A 23,019-nucleotide genomic window follows, 5' to 3' on the forward strand; every position below is an offset into this window, starting at 1 on the left:
CAGATCCAAGTACAGCACAAAAGAGGAAAGTCATACAGGAGGAGTAGTAAAGTCAGCTGAACTTTAAACCTTGTGAGCTTTCACTGCATACAACATGAAATCAGGTATATATGACCACATCCTGCAGTGTATATATATACATGGTAGATTGTGTCCCCAGTGCCTGTACTCCATCCCACCTCCACCAGACTGGAGGCTAAAGATGCAGCATGCCCACAGGTCCAAAGTAAGAATAAATGTATTTTCATTGTAAATCATCCTACCACCTACTCACAACCAGCAGGGACGCATTATGTGTTATTTTTTTTATGTAATGAGAAGAAGATAAAGTACATTATCTTTGTTTTACAAGTAAGACATACAGTATGAAAATACATTATGTTCATGATAAACTGGCATCAAAGCCCCTTAGTTTCAAATCTTTAAGTACGTTGATGTAACACTGAATATTCACAGCTAAATGTCTCAAGTGAATTAACCAAAAACTTCCAACTTTGGCAGAAAACTGTGCGTTAATGTCAGACCCCACTGATTCTGATTGAGAAATTTTGTTTTCAGGGCCTTTAATAGAAACCTTGAGAGGTATTTATAGCCTTCTGTTGCTAATACCAATTAAAAAGGTCGGTCATTTCCAAGAGAAAGTTCAAGAGCTGCACTGCACTGGGCAATTTTATCTTTTGTCATCTCAAGATGGCAGTGAGGTATAACTTTGAATTTTAGGGACTGCGATACACAGAAGTCACATAAGGTGACAGCAAGAGTCAGCCATCACTTATACAATTAGTTTTTACAAGTGAATGGAGCTGTGTTGTGTGCCCAATTAAGCAGATTTAATACTATAAGCCATTTTTTTATACGATGTGCTCAGTAGTCCATCTGAATGATAGCATTAACCTAAAATATGTAAGCCTTCTTCGGAGTACTATTAGTTTACTGTTTCAATCCAAGTATAGAAAGTTTGTATTTGTGATGCAAGTACAATTCATAGCTTTTAAAGCTTAAATGGCAAATTCCCATCATAGCAATGAAGTTAAATATGTTTTCTGGTTCTGTTGGTCTTTTAACAGTCAGAAAGGTTTTATTGAGTTTATGTTTTTTGCTCATAGAATGCCACACCAAATCAATGTTGGCTCTTTTTTAAATGTATTTTTTATTCTTCGTTTTGTGCTTCATTGTCCTGTGAGAACCACATTTCTCGAGTTATAATATACTTTGTGACAATGCATTTTGCAGATAATCCAATTGGTTTTAAAATGGTTTATTTACTGTTGTTTAAGAAGTTGTGGAATTTTCTCAACCCATAAAGGAACATAAACATCCTTCAGTTTATCTGAAAAATTCAAAATCACCAAAATTGGAGATACGTGGTTGTCACTGGACACTTCATTTAAAATGAAATTAAATTATGATAATTTAGCCAACACATCTTAATGGTTTCTCAATAACCTGCATCAAAATCATAATTACATTACTGTAACATTACTTCATGATACCTCTAAGGAGTCATTTGTATCTGAAAATAAGTTCATATATGGAGGTTCACCCTAAAAAAAGTCTTAGTTCTAATCCTGTTATTTTTGCAGGTTTGGGTTTTAGGACTTGTTGCTATGACAACAACTCCAGATAGGTTTAACTAAATAATCCAGGCCTGTGTCAAACTATCAATAATCAGGGCCCAGAGAGTCGATCAGTTGTATGCTATCAGCCTATTAATCCTCTCAATGCATTTTAAGCATGAATTTATGTGTGTTATGCATGTTCACATGTGAGGTTCCTTCACTTTGCCCACCCGTGAGGAGGCTGAAGGAGCAGCGCGTCCACTGGTCCAGATCCATGTTGTAGGAGTCGATGTGGCGCACCAGGATGCGGTCGTTGTTGTAGTCCAGGTCGTTCCCCCCGAGCACATAGAGCTGCCTCCTCACCGCCGCCATGACGTGGTAAACGCGCCTCTGCAACATGGGACTGCGGGCCAACCACTGGTCCTGAAGAGGAGGTGGAGGTGGAGGTGGTGGAGAGTGAATGAAGGGTTGAAGCAGATGGAAGGGGAAGAAAGAAGAGAGAAAATGATGCGATGCAGATGAGAAGGAGGTGAGATGTAGTGGGAGAGGGAGGGAGAGAGAAACAGAGAGGGTGGGAAGGGAAGGAGGATGAATAAGAAGATTAATATTTAAGCATATCCATGCATGGGTAATTGATGTATGCTCAGTGCTAGATAAATAACGTGACACTGGAGCTCTGGTTTGTACTAATGACTTCCCTCCCTATTTCTAATCATATGTTTCAGCCACTCCATTTTACACCGAGGATCCCTGCTCATTTCACTAAGTGTGTCGCAGCTTATTTTGTGTCAGTGTGTGTGTGTTAGCGCGTGTGTGAGAGAGAGAGTGTGCTTGAATGAGGCAGAGAATGAGAGTGTGTACGTGTGTGTGTGTGTGTCTGCTGGGAGCTGACGGGTGGCCATCTGTTGAGGGTAGAGTGGGTGGGGGGTTGCTGTTGCTCTGGCAGGTGAATGTAGATTCATGGTGAATACAAATGAGACTCTCTCCCTCTCTCTTTCACTCGCTTCTTCGTTCCCTCGCTTCCACGCCGACATGTACAAACACAGACCCATATGGATGTGCACCTTACACATATACACACTGCATACCTCCATACTATATACAGCCTAACTGAGATCCAGGCTTCTTTAACAGCTGGCTCATATACATACACAAACAGAAACTGCATTCCACTGTAGTGAGCTGTGTGTGAATACTGCAGGTTTAGAAATGATATTTAATTAAATCAATTTTTATGCTCCGCTGAAAAGGTGCAACAAGACAGTTAGAAATATGTTTATTCAGTTTGTATTTTAGGATATATAGTTAAAACCTTGTATGTGTAATTTTACAAGGATTCCTATTTAAAGACCAGGAGTTCTTTTACAAGTTTTAGCTCCATAACTACAATTTGTTACTGCATACTGTACAAATGTATATTGTGTATATGTATAAGTGCTGATCATGAATGCTATTAAGAATGCTCTAGAGCTTCAGATTTTTTTAATGTAGTTTTCCTTTTTTTTTTCCAGGATGCCATTGGTTTCCATTAATTTCCATATGGTGTGAAAATTAATTAGCAGATTCTTGACACCTGCCTGTTGTGTAATCCATCACGGTGAACATAAGGTCTGCATTAATGTTCCGCAAAGATCCATTATTGTTACATGGTAATGCAGTTCAAGTGCAAATTGTTTTAAAAAAGTATGCACCCCATAAAAATCATATAAGTTTGACAAAAATGAACGCAGGCTCAAAAGCTCTTCCAGGACTGACAGACATGTGATAGAATGTACAGTAAACAACATGTCGATAGAAGTGGTAGAATTACAATGTGGAGACACATAATATATTATTTGTAACATGGAGGGTTGCTCAAGCAAGTTTCAAGCCTGAGAGCAGACTGTACAGAAATGAATTAGCGTAGGAGATTCTAGCACAAATTCACCTACTTGCAAGGTGCATGGAGAAGGGAGAGCAGGGTCTAAACTCAAGCAGCCCTCGTTGTATTGAGAGGAACATCATTATTGTTGTTATTGATGACCTATAAACTATATGTACACCATTGAATGAAAGTTAATGGCTGCCTGGGAGACAAGAAAAATACTTTAAAACCTGCACTGATTGATTTTTTGGCTACCTTGGGATAGCACAACAAGCTGAAAACACAACATTGACATATAGTAGTATTATCTTGTTAAGTTATATGTTAGTAAGTAGTTACCTACTGACACATCTAGCAGACACAGGCCAACATTAGCATTAGTTTAAAGTTGCGTCTCTGGACACCTGGTGAATATAAGTCCAATATTTACCCTCCTTTTAGCTCTAGCTTTGGTCTCCACTGACTCCTGAAGAAAATATCTGCTTCATCTGCTAAATTCTTCATCTAATCATTAACTTTGTGTACCTTCTGATGCTCGGCAGGTGTTTTGCATTTTTCAGAATTTTCTCATTGAGAACAGGTGCGGTTGGAAACTGGTGAGAGCAGTGAGAGTGAATAATTTGGGGGATAATTCTCTGTGGGTTCGTCACTACGAGTGATTCCTTTCACATTACACATTGTCATGTAGGGCTACAGAGGTCTGGAAACCTCACTTCTTTCTAACTCCACACCACCAAATTCTTGTTCATTTTCAAACTTGTGGTCTTCAACCCCAACCAAGTGTCATTACTTTAGGCAATTTATCAGACTTTGTGCTCCCTCTGGAGCCAAAAAAGGTCAATTTTCTTTCACATATGCAGTAATTCTCCCTATAAGACCTGTAAACAGACTTTGATGTGTAAAATTGGTGGAGTTCGCCTTAAAAATAAAAATACTGAAAAGAGAATATTCATGTCAGATAGCTGACTTTCATATTGTATGGAAATGACTGCGAAGCTATGACTACCTGGAAGGTATAATATACACATTAAAAATCTGAAACATTACAGCATGCTTTGGAAAATGGTCAACAGATATATATCTGTTGTGTCTGTATATGTGTACTAAATAGGTTTAAAAACATAAAATTGTTGATATAGCATTTCCTCAACAGTATTGTAAAACACACTGAAACAAAGTGTAAGATCTCATCACTCCATCGTTACCTGTTCTGGGTCATACACCATCAGCCGATTCTGGTACTGAGCTGTGTTTGTCACACCACCTGTAACACAAAGGAACAACACTCTGGGCTTTTAGCAGAGAGGAAATGCAGCAGTGTGTGTCTGAAATAAATGTCCAGTGTGTGTTTATGCATGTATATGTATGTGTAAAATCAAGGTAAAAGTAATATGTGAGAGTGTCTGTACTGTATCTTGAGTCCTTCCCCATCAGTGTGTACCTGAGACCCAGAGCAGGTTTTCCGCCACACAGCCGGCGTGGCAGGACAGTGAACGGTCGAAGGGTTGGACAAACATCCATTTATTCCTCTTGGGACAGTACCGCTCCACTGAGGGCAGCACCTGTCTCAGCTCATTCCTGCCCCCCACTGCGTACAGGAACTGACCCAGAGCTCCCAGGACAAAGTGTTCTCTGCACGCCTTCATGGGGGCAATCTCAGCCCAGCGGTTACCCCTGGGGTCATATCGACAGGCAGTTCTTACCGCACACGTCCTCCCGGTGGCGTGCTCCACCTCCCCGCCCACAACAAACAGGAAGTTCCCCATTACAGCCACACAGTGATGGCTGCGCCCGGTGGGCATGGGCGCCAGCTCGCTCCAGTTCGACCCGCCTGCCACACGTACATGCTCCTGTGCAGCCGGGTTAAAGTAGCGCAGCTCCCTGACTCTGCTCACCTCCCGCTTCCGCCCACCGGCTATGTAGAGGGTGAGGGACTGGAAGCGAGGCCTGGTGCGGGCAGACTGGTGGAGGGGTTGGGAGAAGGTGGCATGGTGGTAGTCCAGGGCCTCCTCCACCAGGGCGGCAGCGGTGGGGCTGGACTGAACCAGAGGGTGGCTTCGGGCGAGGTGGTGCAGGGTGGGGACGTCCATCAGGCCATAGCGGACGTGTTGTAGAAGATCCTCTGTGTACTGGTAACGACAGTCATGTTCCAACCACAGAACAACAAACTGAGGACAGACAGAGAAAAGGAGATAAAAATTGTGATTGGAAAAAAGGAACAGTTGCGATGGGGCGAAACAAAAAGATAAGAACATAGAGAGAATGAGGCAGGAATGAGGGTACGGAGGGAAAGAGAAGAATGAAGGGTACAATAAGAAAGGAAAAGGAAGTAAGAGAGTCAGAATGACAGATAAGAGTGAGAAGGGAGAAAACATGCGGGGGAGAAAACAATAGCGGTAAAGGAGAGAATCTGAGAAAAAAGCAAGTGGAGGACTGCTAATCATAATCATTTTTCTAGACACCTAAAGGCTATTATGGCAAGACTGAGGCAAGCCAACACTGCATCCATACTTGCCAACACACACACACACACACACACACACAAGCATTTATTAATCGGGAGCATTCAATATACAGACTGTAAATATCCACAGGCACACTCCTTTGTTTAATGCAAGCGAACTGGGTTGCAGAGAAGGGATTTAATTGAACTTGAGAGCAGTGGAAGGTTATTTAGCTGCGGCGAAGTGTGAATGTGGACGAGATGACTGGAGATCACTGATACCATTATCAGGAGAACAACATGTTTTTAAATTAGGCTGTGTAGAGACAGAGGACTTAGTACAGGAAACTTTTTAAAGCCAATAAGGGTGGTCGATATATTGTTTTCGGACAAATCAGACTAAATTTACAGTGTCGCAACAGAAATCAAAACACAGATTCTGGTGTATGAAGTATGTACAAATGCTCAGTATGAACATTATGTTGGCTTTTCCTTTATTTCCCCTTCAATCCACTCTGAAGGTGTGAAAATGCAACAAACATGCAAGTCAGGATTCTGTCATTTTGCGGTATCTGTGCCACTCTCCTGTCTCTACCTCCCTTTCTCAATCGCTCACCCCGCCTCTCTCCTCCTCATAGCTCTGAAGTGACAGTGTGTGCCCGACTCTATGTGAGTGTGTGCGTGCGCGTGTGCACTACGGCAGCTGACTGTGAAGGTCACGCTGCATCACACAACTTCCTCGGGGCACAGAATAAATCAACTCCTTCTCCCTCCTTCCCCTCCGCGCTGAAAGCGAAAGTGCGAGAGAGGGAGAGAGTGTGTCTGTGTGTGTGAAAAGGAGAGAGTGAGGGAAAGAGATAGTGAGGGAGAGAGGAGGGGTGGGGGCGGGTGGGGGGAGGGGGTACATGAAGGCAGAGCTAAGGACGGCAAGAAAGAAGAGAGAGGGGAAAAAAACAAAGCCAGAGAAAATGTGATTTCCAGAGCGTGAGAGACTCTAAGAAAACTCTGAGTGACGATGATTGACGGCCAAGCTATATCAGTCCAGCCGACCCCCCCCACTCCATCCCCCACCCTACCACCCTTTCGGACGACGGCCCCCGCTTGCCGTTGGCTTCCGTCTGATGCCCAAATTAACCTTCTGGGCGAAGTGAAGGAGGCCCAAAGCAGCCTAATCAGAGGCTGATTATGGCGGCGGCGGCTGGCTAAAGGGTCAGGGTAATTGTGCCATCAGAGGCCTGATTGTTTTCAATCAGACGGGCAGCCGAGTGACAGCTGGGGGATTGGGGCCCTGATGGAGCCGCGGTGGGCCTAATCAGAGAAGAGAAGGGGGGAAAGACAGAAAGGGAGAGAGACCAGGGGGGAGGGCGGGAGGCTGATTGGTGCAAATGAACAGTCAAAACGGCAAGTCCCCACCCCGCACTGCCGCTTCACTCCACAGTCTCCACACACCTCGGCAGTTCATCAAGCATGAACACACACACACACACACACGCATGCACGCTCACATGGATGCATGGACTAACAGTCTATCACACACACACACACACATACACGTGCACACAGAGTCAGAAACAGACCTTTCCAATTGCATATCCTCATTAATATAAACAAACAGTATATGAGATGCAGATGGCAGTGTTTAATTTATTGTTTACTTATCTGTGTTTGCTATATATTGTGTCATGCATTTTTGTATGTGTGTGTGTGTGTGTGTGTGTGTGTGTGTGTGTGTGTGTGTTATATACTAGCTTCGTGCCAAGATGCAATTTGTTCAAATTTACAAGCTGAGATGATTGTTTCTCACTTTATTTTTCATCAAAATATTACCCTAACACTACAATTTAACACCAAAATAGCGTACCTCCTCCCCTTGCGTCTTGCACAGAAAACTTGTGACCACACACACATACACGCACAAGTTTGTGCAGCTATCCTTGTTAGGAATTGCATTGACTTCCATTCATTGTGGACAGCCTAATCCTAACCCTAACCTTAACCTTAACCATAACCTCAGTTTACACCTTACCACTAACCTTAACCAGGACCTCAGAAATGATGTTTTGCCTCATTAGGACCAGGCTTTGGTCCCCATGAGGAATACTGGCCCTGACAAGGTCAGTGTTTATACCCGAACACACACACACACACACACACACACACACACACAAACACACACTTCCAATACCTTCCATATCTCCTCCTCACTCAAGGAGGTGAGGCGGTCGCTCTTCAGCACCTCCCTAAGGAGGCTGTAAGGCAGCTGCAAGGCCTCGTCCTGCCGGCTCTGGCTCAACTCAGACAGGTGCTCCACCAGGAAGCCCACCACAGCCTCCTCTAAGGCGGGGAGGTGGAACAAGTCAGCCACACGGTACAGCTCCAGGTAGTTCACACTGCTCAGTTCCTGCAAGGGACAGATACATATACATGTGGATGTATGCATAGAAATTAGTTGAAAGGGTTCTGAGAAAGTTGTCAGATCATGTGACCCTTGATAAAGATGAATTTTTGCCTATGCGGATTTCTGGGAGTCCATCAAAGAATGCTACTGGCAAACACATGTCATCTGAATTCCCGTTTTAGTAAATCTGAGAAACAGCAACAGTTACCACTCCTCCTCTTTAAAATTTGCATGATCTAGATCCAGCTCCCATTATGTTTTTTCCTTTAGACATCCTCTCAGTACGTACAAACAGCAGAAGATGACATCCCCTAAATATTACAGTTCCATTAAGAGCAGTATATTTAGGCAAAAATTAACTTAACATACACACGATCCCATTTACCGAACATATATTATGTATAAATGTACTCTACAAGCCACAAATGTACAGTATAAACATTAATTGTGAGTTGATTTCAATTTCATAGTTAAATGACAAACCAATGAGGGAGAGAAGCATGAGATAAATAAAACAAAATGAACTCAGACTAGTGGAATAAGACTGCCATCTTCTGGCAGTCCCTCAGCACATACAGTACATACACACCACTGTTGAACCTGTAATAATAACCTCCATTGATCACTCAGCAGATATTTTGCACAGAAATTCATTACATTTCATTTTCACTATTTAACCAATAATAATAATAATAATAATAATAATAATACAATTACTAGTATGAGTTTTAGGGTGGAAAAGCCTCTGAATCTGGATTTAAAGCAGAGGACATTGAAGGTCTTCATTAAAAATGACATTGATGATGATACAAATGACAACAATCACGCATACATACCAGTCAAAATGTCTCATCAGAATCAATTCAGATAAAGTACTTATGGTACTATACACAGCAAGTGTAGTATTGATCAGTTATTCAATATTCAATTAACTGAATTCTGCACATCAGTATCCATCATATCGGAGGTGGATGATAGTGACTGGCTGATATATCTGATTTTTAAAGCCAGTATTGGCTCAGTGTGCGCTGGGAAATCAATGTTAATGATCTGGCCTCACCTTCTACTATGCACTCTAACCAAATAGCAAATATAGCAGTCAGCTGATATGAGCTGAGACAATCAAACAGAAAACACATCGACTTATTCAGGAGTTAGCTGTTTTGTTTATAATGAGATATGGACTGGCCATTAATACAAACCAACAGGAGTGAGGTCTTTGTAGCCACTAGATGGTGCATTAGAGCAACGTTTAATATTGTGATGCAACTGTGTAAAGACAAGGATGGTAAAATACAGAATAAAAAGATTACATTTAAGGATACCATGGTCATGCACTAGATGTAAGAGTAAGTAATTAGTACTGTACTGTAGAGTATGCATTTATTAGAAGAACTGAAACATATAGGACTGTGTATCAATCTCAGAGTGATTCTGCTCTGCAACAACCTCACTCTCTTCATCTCCTGCAGCTTTTGGTTGTGTACCCAGAGGACAGAAGGCTGACATTGCCACTGTCCCAAAAGATCCATCTAGGTCTTAGTGATAAAATACACAAAATTAGCGGCAGGGTGGCCTAGTTCTTGAGGAGAAATCTAGCATGGACTCCGGAACCTTAGCCTTGACAAGCATCCCCCACACACTGAAGTGCACTTGAGCAACACACTGAACATATTCCCCTCAAGGGCTTCTGTTCTTAAGCTGACTCTAACCTTTAACCTCCCTGTGTAGGAGGACACACACTAGACCATTAATGATTGCAGCAAATTGGACATTGTTAAATGTGAATGATTCTAGCACTTTTTTGATACATGAATTAGGGAAATACTCTTTCTTGCAGACAGTTAGATGAGAAGACTGATACCAGTCTCGTGTCTGTATGTTCAATATGAAGTGATGAGCCTGGAGGCAGTTAGCCTAGCTTAGCATAAAGATCGGAAGCATGGGGAAACAGCTCGCCTGGGTCTGTCCAGTCATCTTGGCTTTTACTCATTTACTCCATTACTGGTGAAAAGATAGAGAAGCCATGTCAGTGATTTGTTCATAAAGATTAAGCAGCTGCTAGTTAGTATCAATATATTCACCACAACCTCAATGTAAATTTACATAACCTCCATTAACCTGTAAATCTTTGTCTGTGCTGTTCTGTTGTTTGTCTGAAAGGGAATACAGTAGTACCTAGTTTCTAGTACAGTTTAGAGCTGTCTTCTGATAATAGTACAATAAAAGTGTGAAATAAGTCATAATATTCCACTTCCTCTTCAGGTTAAGTGTCCCATTTGTAAATTTCCTTGATACTTCCCACAGACAGGATCAAATCACCTGACTGTTTCCGAGTGGAGCACACCTCTAACACTCAATATTACAAGATTTCCATTAACCTGATGGGAACCCTGTAGTGTGAAGCGGTTATTCCTCTTATTATGTCTCTGTCTCACACAAGGACAGTGCTGTGTGTGTATGTGTGTGTGTGTGTGTGTGTGTGTGTATGTGTGTACCTGGATGAGGTAGTGGGAGCAGAGGCTGAGGAGCTCCAGCAGCTGAAGGTGGCTGCCTGCAGACAGGACATCCTGGATCACCGCTGGCTCCAGCAGAATCTGACCAGAGGAGATGAACAAAGGTTTCTTTTTTTTATTTTCTAAGTTTAGGTTCAGTTTCACTGCAGTTGTGTTGTTGGTAGTTTTCAGACACATTGATTTTTAAAGCTTTGTAGTTTTAGTTTATTTATCATTTAGAGCGATGAAATTGTGTAGAAAACGGTACATCATTGTGAATGTTGTCTACATGTTTATAAGTGGGCATCACACATGTAATATTAACTCTTAATTGCATACATTGGGTGTTTGAAGACATCAAACCGCATTACACCCTGCTTCTGCTTCATTTATTTTATTGAATTAAGCCCTCAACTCATTATTATTCCTCACACTTTTTTCTGGCATCAAAATGTAAAATTAGTTTAAAATCATTGTTTTTTTTATTCATGGTCTGCAGTATCAGGTAAGAGCAGGTAATCTTGTTTTTTTCCTGTAAGATTGCCTTAACCTGGCACAATGTGTAATTGATACAATAACTCAACACAGAGAAAAGGATAAAGAAGTTAATGTCTTTGTTTATATGGAAGGTTTCTGATGACAGAAACTCTGATGAGGATAATATACCTGCAGTATGACAATGCTGTCTCAACATGAGCATGACAGCAAAAGCAAAGCACAAAACCATTTTGCACTGCCTACAAGACAGTGAATCTGTGTGATTACAGTACTGACTAGAGCCAGTCATTGAGCAAATACAGTAGTCTATATGTAACACACAATATGTATAAGTATATAAGGCCCCATTAAAAGATATTAATACATTTTGAAAATAAAATTTATTGCAACCTTAATAGGGCTCTAGTAATGGCAATGTTGGCCTGTTGGTTCCAGACTGAAATATCAATAACTGCCATGAAAATTTGTAAAGCCATTCATGAATCCTGACAATTTTGGTGGTCCCCTTATCCTTTAGTGTCTCCATGAGGTTTACATTTGTGGTTTTTGGTGAAATATCCCAACAACTATTAGATGAATTGCCATGAACCTTGGAACGCACATTCATGTCCCCCTACAGATGAACTGTAATCACTTTGGTGATCCCTTAACTTTTCATTTAGTGCCATAATTTGTCAAAAAAAATGTTATTTGTCCAACACTGGTTTATGACCAAACATCTGCAAAACATTCCCCATCAGCCTCAGCCTACACTGAGTGTTTAGTGCTAGAGTGTTTATTAGCAAATGTTACCATGCTAACACCCTGTAAATTATACCTGCTAAACATCAGCATGTTAACATCATCTATGTTAGCATTCTGACATTAGAATTCGGTCCAAAGCCTAAGTAGCCTCACTGGCTGTAAACTCTTAGTCTTGTTAGTTCTTAATATGTTTCATTTGAAGAAATTCAAATTCCTAAGAGGTGAAATAATAAGAAAAGCAAGTTAAACCAAAAATTAGAGTGAGCTTGTTAGCATGCTCACATTAGCCTTTAGCTCAAAGCACCATTGTGCTTAAGCCTCACATGGTCACTAGCATGACTGTATAGACTCTTCTTCTTGGCATCTGAGAGTGATAAAAATTGGAATAATGTGTTTTGGGGATTTATTTAAAGGACAAGTGTGTAGGATTTAGTGGCATCTAGCAGTGAGGTTGCAAACAACTGAATACACCTCCCCCTCCCCTTCCCTTTCCAAGCACATAGGAGAACCTACGGTAGCTGCGAAACTCGCAAAAGATGCGAAAGGCCCTCTCTAGAGCCAGTGTTTGGTTTGTCAGTTCTGGGCTACTGTAGAAACATGGCGATGCAACATGGCGGCCTCCGTGGAAAAGGACTCGCTCACTATGTAGATATAAAGGTCTAATTCTAAGGTAACGAAAACACAATGATTCTTATTTTCAGGTGATTATACGATGATTAAAAAATTACTTATGAATATTATATTCCATTTCTGCCAAGTCTTTTCCACTAGATGCCACTAAATTTTACACACTGTACCTTTACGAGTTAAGTCATACTGCCTAAGCTGAACTCACTTGAGTTTAAAACCAGGCAGTATAATATAATATACTGGAATTCATCTCTCCCTTTTTGTGTCAATATATTGTTTATTTCACACTTTAGATTTTCATGATTTTAGTTACTGTTAAAATTCTAACTTTATTCCTAATTATTCACCACTCTAAGCTTAAAAATATTTTAGATGACGCAACAGAGACATGGAAAATGAGTGCGCCAGATTTCACAGCATAACAAGAATTACTCGACCAATATGCTTGATTCACTATTATCACCCTCTCGCCAAAGCAACATATTCAGGCAGTTATTAAAGCGTTTATTCTGCCAAAATGCTTCCTGTTTAACTGAAAGAACAGCAGCTAAAATTATCTGCTGAAAGCTTCCTTCTGTTTCCACCATATTAGCCATCCATATGCAACATAAACTCTGTAACACAGCCAATGCATTTTCTTCCCTCACAGGGGCAGAGCCAGGTAATAACTTTGTGCGGAGGGTAAAGTGTCCTGTTCTGTGTCTATTCTAAACACTCTAAAGGACCACATGGAGTTAAGTATTCCAATAATCATTGAAATGATAACCCAATCAGACCAAACACACCTCATCTTACCTCTAACACAGTGGACCTACCTGCTCCAAATGAAATTTAGTTTGGTTTTAAAGGGCAGGAGCAAACCTCTGATAATCCACTCAGCAGTACTGTCCTACATAGCCACAGAGCCGTGACTGCATCAGTAGTAAAAGTGTGAAAAATGACTTCATCATTTGTCTCCCCTACCTCTCACTACTGTTGATACAGTAGTGGGCTGAACACTGTTTAGCAGCACTCATGGGTATCATTTTTCTAAAGTTTACTTGTTATTTATGATTTTGAAAACAGAAGAGGCAGCTTGTGATTCTCATCTTGGTAGAACAAATCTGAATACAAATGTGCCGCTTTCTCCCCGGTGCATGTTTGTCCACTTATTGTAACGGGTGTGAAAAACATTTTAGTCAGCATTGGTTCTTGATTACATGCTTTGCTGCATGTAAATACGCACATTATTCCACCACTTTAGCATTCATGTAAACAGTTCATTCAGTTTGATCACCAAGCAATTTGTTTAGAATGGTAAAATATTTTCCAGGGAAGTACAACCACTTAGAAAAATTCCCAGCAAGCTTTGCCGATACTTTGTTTTTTTTTTCTCTGCAATGAGCTGCATCTGCACATTCCCATTCATCACATTATAGTTTCCTGCCAGGCATGAGCAGTGGTCCAATTAACCACTAGGACATAGATACCTATGAGCTTCCATAAGCTTTACATATTCAGATGGTTGAAGCAGTGAGTGGCTCTTTGCTTCAGTTATCAGGATCTGTATGCATTGAGCTTGATTTAGAATAGGAAAACTAATTTCTTGGATCACCTATCAGATCAAAATTCAACTTCAAGCAACGCTCCTATTTTAAACATCACCACTACCTTTAATGGATGAACCATCCAATGATCGAAAACAACAAACATTACTTTTTCTTTTATTCTTTGATTCAATCCACATCCTAGCAGGAAGCAGCGATGAAGGCAACCCAAAATAATAACTGTAATAACTGTAAGTGAACACTCTTCAGATGCTGCTCTCCTGTCCACTCCAGAGACCCACTACAGTTAGAGCACTTCAACCTCACACAGCAGAAGTCAGTTTTATAACACCGTGGCTGGTTCAGTGTGGGAGTGTGGCAAGCTTTTGTGTAAACCGACGTTTATTGCGCTTGCTGCTTGCCAGATTTTTACCTGGAGGAGAAGACAAAGTGAAGGGAGATGCTTGTGAGATAGAACATAACTATTATGACTGACTCCAGTTTTGCAACCAGAATCTAGGGAGAATTATGGTCTCAAAAACTAGAAGTGGTAGCACTGCAGAACGTTGTTTAATTGAGTTATCTGGCGTGGTCCTGGCATGCAGTAAAAATTTCAGAACATCCTGTGGCAGCATGTCTCATCACTCACCCTGCTGGCCTATGACATGTGGCTGAAGGATTTTAGTAGGTCATTATTTACGGTGTGGGGATAAGCATATTGCCCTCATCTCATCTGTTATCATCTCCTCTGGGCAGACAGGAGCGGAGCCAACCAAAGCAGGGCGGCTTGCAAGCCTGCTGTTGACCTACTTACGCTGCCTAACCAACTTGCTCTCTGCTCATTTCCACTGTGGAAATAAAATTAGGAGTAATTACAAAGTTCCTGGCCTCTCACTACACTGCATAAGCCGCTCGGCTGCTTATTGGACCGGACATCGCTGACATTAAGAGGGTCAAGGAAGGTTATTAGAAACGATCACACACTTACTTTTCGTTGAAGGGGCGAGAGGACGAGGACGACGGCGTAACTCGCATGAATGTCTCGCTGCTTCAGCATGGAAATGTAATACTGTGCTTTTTTCTTTTGCTGTCATGAATTTAAATATGTTTCTTACAGTAGGTGGGTCCCAGAGTATTGTTCAGTAGTGTGACCACAGCAAACAGAGGAGAGACTGATTTTTAGTCAAATCCGATACCCGCACACTCCTGGATGACACTGTATCCACAGTCATTGTGCAGTAGAAGCTTATGCTGTCGAGATTAAAGTGGTAATCTGCAAAAGCCATGTTTTGATGCATTTTGGTGACATATTTTGAAGTGGTTTTTAGTTACTAGCAGTGGTGGAGGATGTATTAGACCTCAAGGATGCAAACAATATGTTTTCAATGTAAGCAGAAACGCCGTTTACATGAAAACATCACACTGTAATAGTACTCTTTTGTGAAAGTCCTGCATTGAAAATGTTACCTAAGTAAATGTATTATTGAAAAAAATGTACTTTAAGTATCAAATGTAAAAAATCTCAATGCAGGAGAATAGCCCCTGTGAGTGTTATACTGTTATATATTGTATTATTACATCATGAATGCAAATGCATTAATGTGTAGCAAGCAAGTAAGTAGTAGATTAGTCAATCAGCAGAAAATTAATTGGCAACTATTTTGATAATTAAATAATTGTTTTGGTCTATTTTTAAAGCAAAAATACCAAATATTTGCTGATTCTAGCTCCTCAAAACTGAGAATTTGGTACTTTTCTTTGTCATACATGATGGTAAACTGTACTGTAGTATATATCTTTGGGTTTTGGACTGTTGGTTGGACAAAAAAAGACTTGAGCAGCAGGAAATTATAACGGCCATTTTTTAGCATTTTTTGATATTTTATTAACAAAACTATTCAGCGATGAATCAAGATAATAATCGGCAGATTGATCAATAATGAAAATACCTGTTAGTTGCAGCCCTATCTTTAACCTTGCATTGCACTTTATAAGCTCTTCACATGTTTTGTGTGTAAAATCTTAATTTGTATAGCTGTAAAATAAATACAGTGGAGTAAAAAGAGCAATATTTGCCAGGTAGTATAAAGTGACATAAAACGGAAAACTTTAATTTGTACTTGAGTACAGTACTTGAATCAGTGTACTTAGTTACATTAAACCACTTTTTACTAGTTACATGCAGATAGAGTTTTATATGCAAACCATTCGGTCACTTATAAAATATGATGCATTGTTGTAGATTAAACTACCCAACAATATAAACTAGTGAAAATAAGCTCCCCATTGACCAGATAACATTAAAATGCTGCTTATACATCAATGCACCAGTAACAATAATCCAATAATATACTATACAGCAAACAAATAGAGTATTTTTACATTGTGGTGTGAGGGTGTTTTTGAATGGAAATTTCCCTGCTATCACTCGCCAATCGCACAGTGTGGGAAGTTCTATGACATCACTCTCTTTGATTTTTTATAAAGTCTGAGTCTCTGTAGGCAACGCTCTTCTCTTTTCACTGTTCAACGATGTGATGGTTGTTGTTCATGCTCACCTGTCCAGTGTAGGCGAAGTCCAAAGCGTGCTTCAGGCCAACGCTGGTCACTCCTTGCAGAGTCACTTCGTCTGCCTCACTCTCCACCATGCACAAGCTGAACATGGCCTGATGACACACAGCCAAAACATGGAGGTAAGCTGAGAGAATACCACTTACTCTTAAGGTGAACACATAGTAAATGTATCACATATCACAAAATATGTTTCATCTAGCCAAGCCATTGAGACACTGCTTTTGAAACTGACCAGTAATCATGGGCAGTGGTGTAAAAAATCAATCCATCTTTGTTCTGCCAGTCCCTTAATGTTGACTCTGTAGGCTGATCTTATAATATCTGTAGGTTGTTACAGCTTTGACGGACCGAGAAATAAGTTTTGTGTGTGTATGTGCAGAAAAAACAGCATCATAGTTAATCAAAACCTGCCAGACGCAACATCCTAGAACCCTTCTGTATTGATTTGCCTGCCTGGGCCTCGGAGGTCAGCAGAAATAAATAGCACAATCAGTACTTTCTGTTATACAGCCTCTCTGTCTTCCTCTCTTTCTGTCACGCATACTCACCAACACACACACACATATACAAACACATGTGCGCACCACCCTGCATGTGAAATCAAAGTGGCGGACGTGGCGTCTGCAGTCTGGCCCTGCTGTGCGTGAGTCCAGCTTGCTGCTTGCTAATCAAAGCTATTGACTGGTGTCACACCATGAGGGGATGACAGAGCCATTGATCAGGGCCGACCAGCAGAGCGCAGCAGTGCAGAGGGAAGACTGAGAGGAGGGTGATGGGTCAAATGTGGCCATGATAAAGATCACCTTTACTCCCTGCCTTCTTAGTTGTGACAGCAAGCTTGTGAAGCCTTTAGTGTTATAGTTTATATTTCCCCTCTTGTAATGAGATAAAAAACAGCACACATGGCTGTTGAAAGCTGATTCCAGCTGCCATACACACTTTCCAATAGTTTCCTTGCCTCCGGATGGTGATCTAGTTAACTTGCAATTTCAAGTATCTTTTCAATCACGGTAGCAGTGTGCGCCTCCACACTATCTCTGCTCAGAGACTGATGTATAACCACATTATAATCCTCAAAGGCCCTGAGGCTGGCCAGTTAACGTAGCATCACTTTCTGTCACAAAAACAACATTCATCCTCCCAAAACTCATCCAATTCTTCCTGATTAATGCCACACATGACTTGTCTTAAATTTTCTTCTTATTGTTTACTTATTAGTACTGTTTTTTTGATTACGCTTGTTTGGATGTTTTGTATCAGCTTGTTGTAATCACCAGCAGGTTCCTGGCTGCTGTTTAATAGGAGTCACACCCACAATTCTTTCAGTAATGTTGAGGAAAGCCTAGAGTTGAAACGTTTCCTTTTTTCTTTTTTTTTGCTGCTGTGCATCATTAAAAAAGTGATACACACTTATTGTGAGTGCTGATAACTTCATTTGTTACACATGAACTTTAAACAGGCACCGACCCCCTCCTCTGGCGAAGAGTCCCTCTGTATTGAGGGTGATGTATGAGACAGGGTCAACTTGAGGCCACGTTGAGTTTTAACCAAGGCCTGCACATCTCTCCTCAGAGCTCAGCCCTGTTGATTCACCACTGCACTAATTAAAAATCCACTGGTCCACTGAGCACAGGAAGTCCTGTGGCAAAACCTGGGGTGTGATGGTGGCTGAGCTGTGGTCAGTGTTTGCACGACTGTAAAACGCAGCAAGTTGAATAGAGATGTGAAAAATAGAGTGCACGTGATGCAGAAACTGCCTACGCTTTGCATGTTCCGTGTGGATACCTCCGTGTTAATGTGCGTTTGCGTATGAGATTTAGAGGCGGCACATTGAGAGTGTTCGCAGAGCTGTGTGCCTCCAGCATGAATGCTCCTGACCTTGGTGGAAGAGCTGAAGGAACGCTGGTGGTGACGGATGGCTCCTCTGACTTGGGCTATAGATCCAGCCAGAGACACATTGAGACACAGAGCCCCGCTCACTGCAGTCCTTTCACATGATGCTGCAGTGGGAGTGCAGTGCTGCAGTTAGCCTGACCTACCAGCAGAATTTATGTGTGTCTGCTTGGTGTGATCATACCAGAGAGGACGTGTGACTCCCTCATGCACCAAGCCAAATACTTAAATATTCAGTGAGCATGTTTTTATTTCTGAGTGAAATATTAGGTTCTCAAAGGCTATATTTACAGGCAAGTATGTCATAGAAAGTGTGATATCTTGCATGGAAAACTCTTACAATGCCCAAGGCTCACTGCTGTGTTTTTTGGAGGCCAGTATTTTGTGCCAGTATTACTAATCTTCAAATTCGCCTCCTATCATGCCAAGAAATAACCATATTTTACAAGGATTCAGGGTGTGTTACAGAATTTTTTCTCTTGAAAACGTAGGAAAACAAGTGAAACCACATCCAGACTAGTAGCACAGCTACTTTTACTGATGATATTTAGGTATATTGTGTGTGGTTCAATCAAAATGATGCATCATTTAGTTGAACTTCAAGTCTTCCCATCCATAACCAGTGTATCTTATCTGCAAACCCATATATATGTCTAATCCTACATCCGTACAGATTTGCAGCCTATCTTTGTTAAGGTAAGTTTGAAATTTTGGGAAATACCCTTATTCATTTTCTTGCACACTCAGACAGACGAACACCTGCACACACATAGAGATGATTATAACACATTATCTAGCCCATAAACTAAGGTTTATTTTAGGTTAGCATAAAGACCGGAAACAGCTAGCCTGGCTGTGTCCAAAGGTAACATCTGCCAACAACACCTCTGAAGCTTGCTTATTAACACATTATATCTTATTTTATAAATCCACACAAAAACCATATTGTAAAAATTACATGTTGTTGGTTTACAATCAGTTATGTGCTGGACTATTTTTTGGCCGTGAGCTGTGACTTTGTGGATTTTTTCCACAGGTTGCCTAGCAACCTTACAGGGACAAGGCTCAAGAAAGTCACTGCCAAGAAGACTTCTTTGTGGAAAAGAGGTTTTGCTGTTTCCCACCGTTACCAGTCTGTATGATCAGCTAAACTGACTGTCTCCTGTCTCCGGCTTTAAATTGAACGGACAGATATGAGAGTGGTATCGAAAGCAAATAAGCATATTTCCCACAGCACTTCATTGTAGTGTACGGTACTCAGTATGTCATTCCATTCACTAAGTGCAATACAGAAAACTGGACACCACATTTACCCTCAGGGATCGATATACTCTAGCTCACTTTATCAAATCAAGCTACGCGGGAAGGCACAGAGGAGTGATCAGCTGTACTGCATTTGGTCTAAATATTGTACAATCCATCTTGAAATAGCGTTGTCTTCATAAAGCGGTTAAAGCAACGACAGAGTCCTTTGCAACACTAGTTGTACATACAGTGTGAAATGTTTTTTTTGGGGGGGGGGGGCAATAATAGCTTTTGGTATGAGTTGTCCTGACTACAGGGCTTGCGGGCAATATTTCTCTGTATGACAAAGAAAGCAAGGAGAGTCTCTGCATGTGTGTGCGTGTATGTGTGTGATGCTGGTGTGACTGACTTGTATCTCCCCGAGCTGTCCAGACGTCTTAGTAATGTGACAGCACTGGAAGAGGCAGGTGACACATTCAGGACAACTTCCAGGTAAACAACTCACGCTTGGTCAGGTATTTCATTACAATCACTCATGTCCGCTGGGCTAGATAATGTGTTATAATCATCGCTATGTGTGTGCGGGTGTTCGTCTGTCTGAGTGTGAAAGAAAGAGGAACAGGGATGTAGAGAGAACACAGTCACTATTCACAACACAAGGCACATTCATCTCCTCAGTAAATGAATTATATGAAACCCAGCGGTGGAGTCAGATGACAAACTGAAGATAATTTTGTTAAGCCCCTACAGAGAAACAGGGGAGCGGAGTGAGTTTTCTTGCTTACCGCAGCAAGCTGATCTAATAATCCCAGCGTTGGAGCAACAGTGTTGCTCGGCTCAGTCGGGACTTGAAAGAGCGGTATTTAAAAAATGGAGCCAAAGAACAAAAGGAGAACAAAAGTGAAGAGGACGAACAAAAGGAGGAGAGGAGTGTGACTCGCCCACCCTCAGAGAGAAGTAAAAATAACACACACACACACACACACACAGGAGGAATAATCCCTGGGCAACTTGGACATATTTAATCTGCCTCTCATTTTCAAGAGGGATTAATTTCTACTTCCTAATCTGCTCAGTGTGTCTAAATCAAATCTCATCGGTGCACTTTTCCCTCTGCGTCCCATCTCAGCAAATCTCCTGTCTGTCTGTCTGACAGTGCGAGTCTATACCTAAAGCTACCTCTGGCTTAACTAGATTCAGACTGAAGCCTCGGCAAGAGACCACGCCAACGCAAACACTAGGGCTCAATCCAGGTTAGCTTGTGAAGGATGATCTGCTGTAATTTAAACTGAAGCTTACCATGCTTTGTATTTTGCGTGATCTGTACATGTAAACCTGAGCAATTTAAGGGCAAAATATATTCTAAAGTATAATTGCTCCTAGATCTTTTTTGTGCTGCATAGAAAAGCCTCTGAAACAGCATTTAGACCATCAATGGACATTTAAACTATCCATTAGTCTTCTGTGCTGATGACGTAGTGTCAGCAGCAAGGTGAGGTGAGACATGTTTTGTGGCAGAATTAAAAATGAACCAGTCTTGAAGATGATTATGTAATGTCAAATTGACCCCTTCATCACATCAGCAGTAGACCATACTACCTGACTACTTTTTATAGACAGGCTAATATCATCCTGATAAGCTTTCAATTCTCCTATACTAGTGTCCAGTACATAAAAAACAGAGCAGTTGCCTCTGTAATCCCTATCATATCCAAATTACGCCCACAAAAGAGAGCAGAGTGCTCACAGCCCCAAAAACACTTTTGTAGGTGCTGGATCAAAAAGTTCAAACTAACTGCCTTCATTTGCTAAACATAATATCATATTCTTTTCATGGCACAGTACCAGTCAAAAATATGGACACACTTTGTCATTCAAGTTAATGGGAAAGTGTGTCCAAACTTTTGACTGGCGCTGTATATAATAAGGTTCTGGACTCACCCGGAAATAATCGCTGCACGCTGCCAGGACAGCTTTGTGGGCGTGGAACTTCTGCTCACCGGCGACCAGGGTGACGTCACACAGCAGGCCATCCTTCCTCTGCTGGTTGAGGGCAGAGAGGACTGAGTCCTGGTGGGACTTTGACTGGCAGAGCCTCTGTCCTGTCAGCATCTCCCTACTGTCAGACACACACAGGTTGCAGAGTTAAGCTGGAGCTGAACTTTTAGATGAGACAAAGCTCTATAAAGTTATGATGGAGACATAATGACATAGATAATAACAGTAATAATACAACTAAGACTACTACTACTGCGCTAGTATTGCAACTTCCCTCCTGCTGGCACTATGACAACTACTACTACAATTTAACCTTTTATTCATTCAATGGCACCAAGATCAAATTCAACATTTTTATTTGTCCAATACTTTGGTTTATACCAAATATCTGCAATACTAATGACATTCCCATCAGCCTCAGCTGTACTCTGTGCTTAGTGTTAATTAGCAAAACTAATACTAAACTAAGATGGTGAACATGATAAACTTTACAGTACCTGCTAAACATGAGCATGTTAGCATACTGATATTAGCATTTTGTTCAAAGCACCACTGTACAGAGCTGCTAGCATGGCTGTGTACTCTTAGCGTTGTTAATATTTCAGTAGTATAATCCCCAGGGCATTATGGCATGAAAGAAGAGTATAACTAATTACTGACAGATCAAAACAACCTGGAATTAAAAAAATATATATTTTTGCAAATGATAGTTTATCACAACATTAAATTAAATACAATTTATAATAATTTTTTACTCCATTTATGTGCAGTGGTGGTAATTACTCATCAAATCATAATTTTTATAATAATGTTTTTCTCTATTTATGTGCAGTGGAGGTCATTTTTAATCAAGTCATTAAACAAAGAGAAACAGGCTTAAAACAGTAATTTTTCTCCTCTTGTGTCCAGCTAACCAGCTGGATGATTGATCGATGTAAATCTAGATGGGATTTCTTTTTTGGATCAAAACATTGCTGTATGTCACACAGAGTACTTGTGAGTTGAGGTGTCTGCACACCTAAAATTCTTCCCAGCAGGTGCAAAAGGAAAACGGCTAAACTGTGCAGAGCAGAAGATGCACAAGATGTAGAGCAAAATCACATTTTAACATTAATTTTCATTTTTTCCATACTTGAAATTGCATCAGGAAGG

The 23,019-nt window shown here is 41.0% G+C and overlaps 1 protein-coding gene across 1 annotated transcript in view; it reads right to left on the reverse strand.

Annotated features, from left to right (window-relative positions):
• Positions 1-23,019, reverse strand: part of klhl32 (kelch-like family member 32) — a 32,524-nt gene that overhangs the window by 3,505 nt on the left and 6,000 nt on the right. Inside the window, exons 3-9 of the mRNA XM_067602345.1 lie at positions 21,811-21,988; positions 16,716-16,823; positions 10,763-10,861; positions 8,052-8,267; positions 4,865-5,591; positions 4,629-4,687; positions 1,790-1,982 (exon numbers count right to left, since the gene is read on the reverse strand). Coding sequence (XP_067458446.1) covers positions 1,790-1,982; positions 4,629-4,687; positions 4,865-5,591; positions 8,052-8,267; positions 10,763-10,861; positions 16,716-16,823; positions 21,811-21,988 — 1,580 coding nt within the window. The remainder of the gene's footprint in view (positions 1-1,789; positions 1,983-4,628; positions 4,688-4,864; positions 5,592-8,051; positions 8,268-10,762; positions 10,862-16,715; positions 16,824-21,810; positions 21,989-23,019) is intronic.

This window comes from Thunnus thynnus, chromosome 10 (assembly GCF_963924715.1).
Source record: "Thunnus thynnus chromosome 10, fThuThy2.1, whole genome shotgun sequence".
NCBI lineage: Eukaryota > Metazoa > Chordata > Actinopteri > Scombriformes > Scombridae > Thunnus > Thunnus thynnus.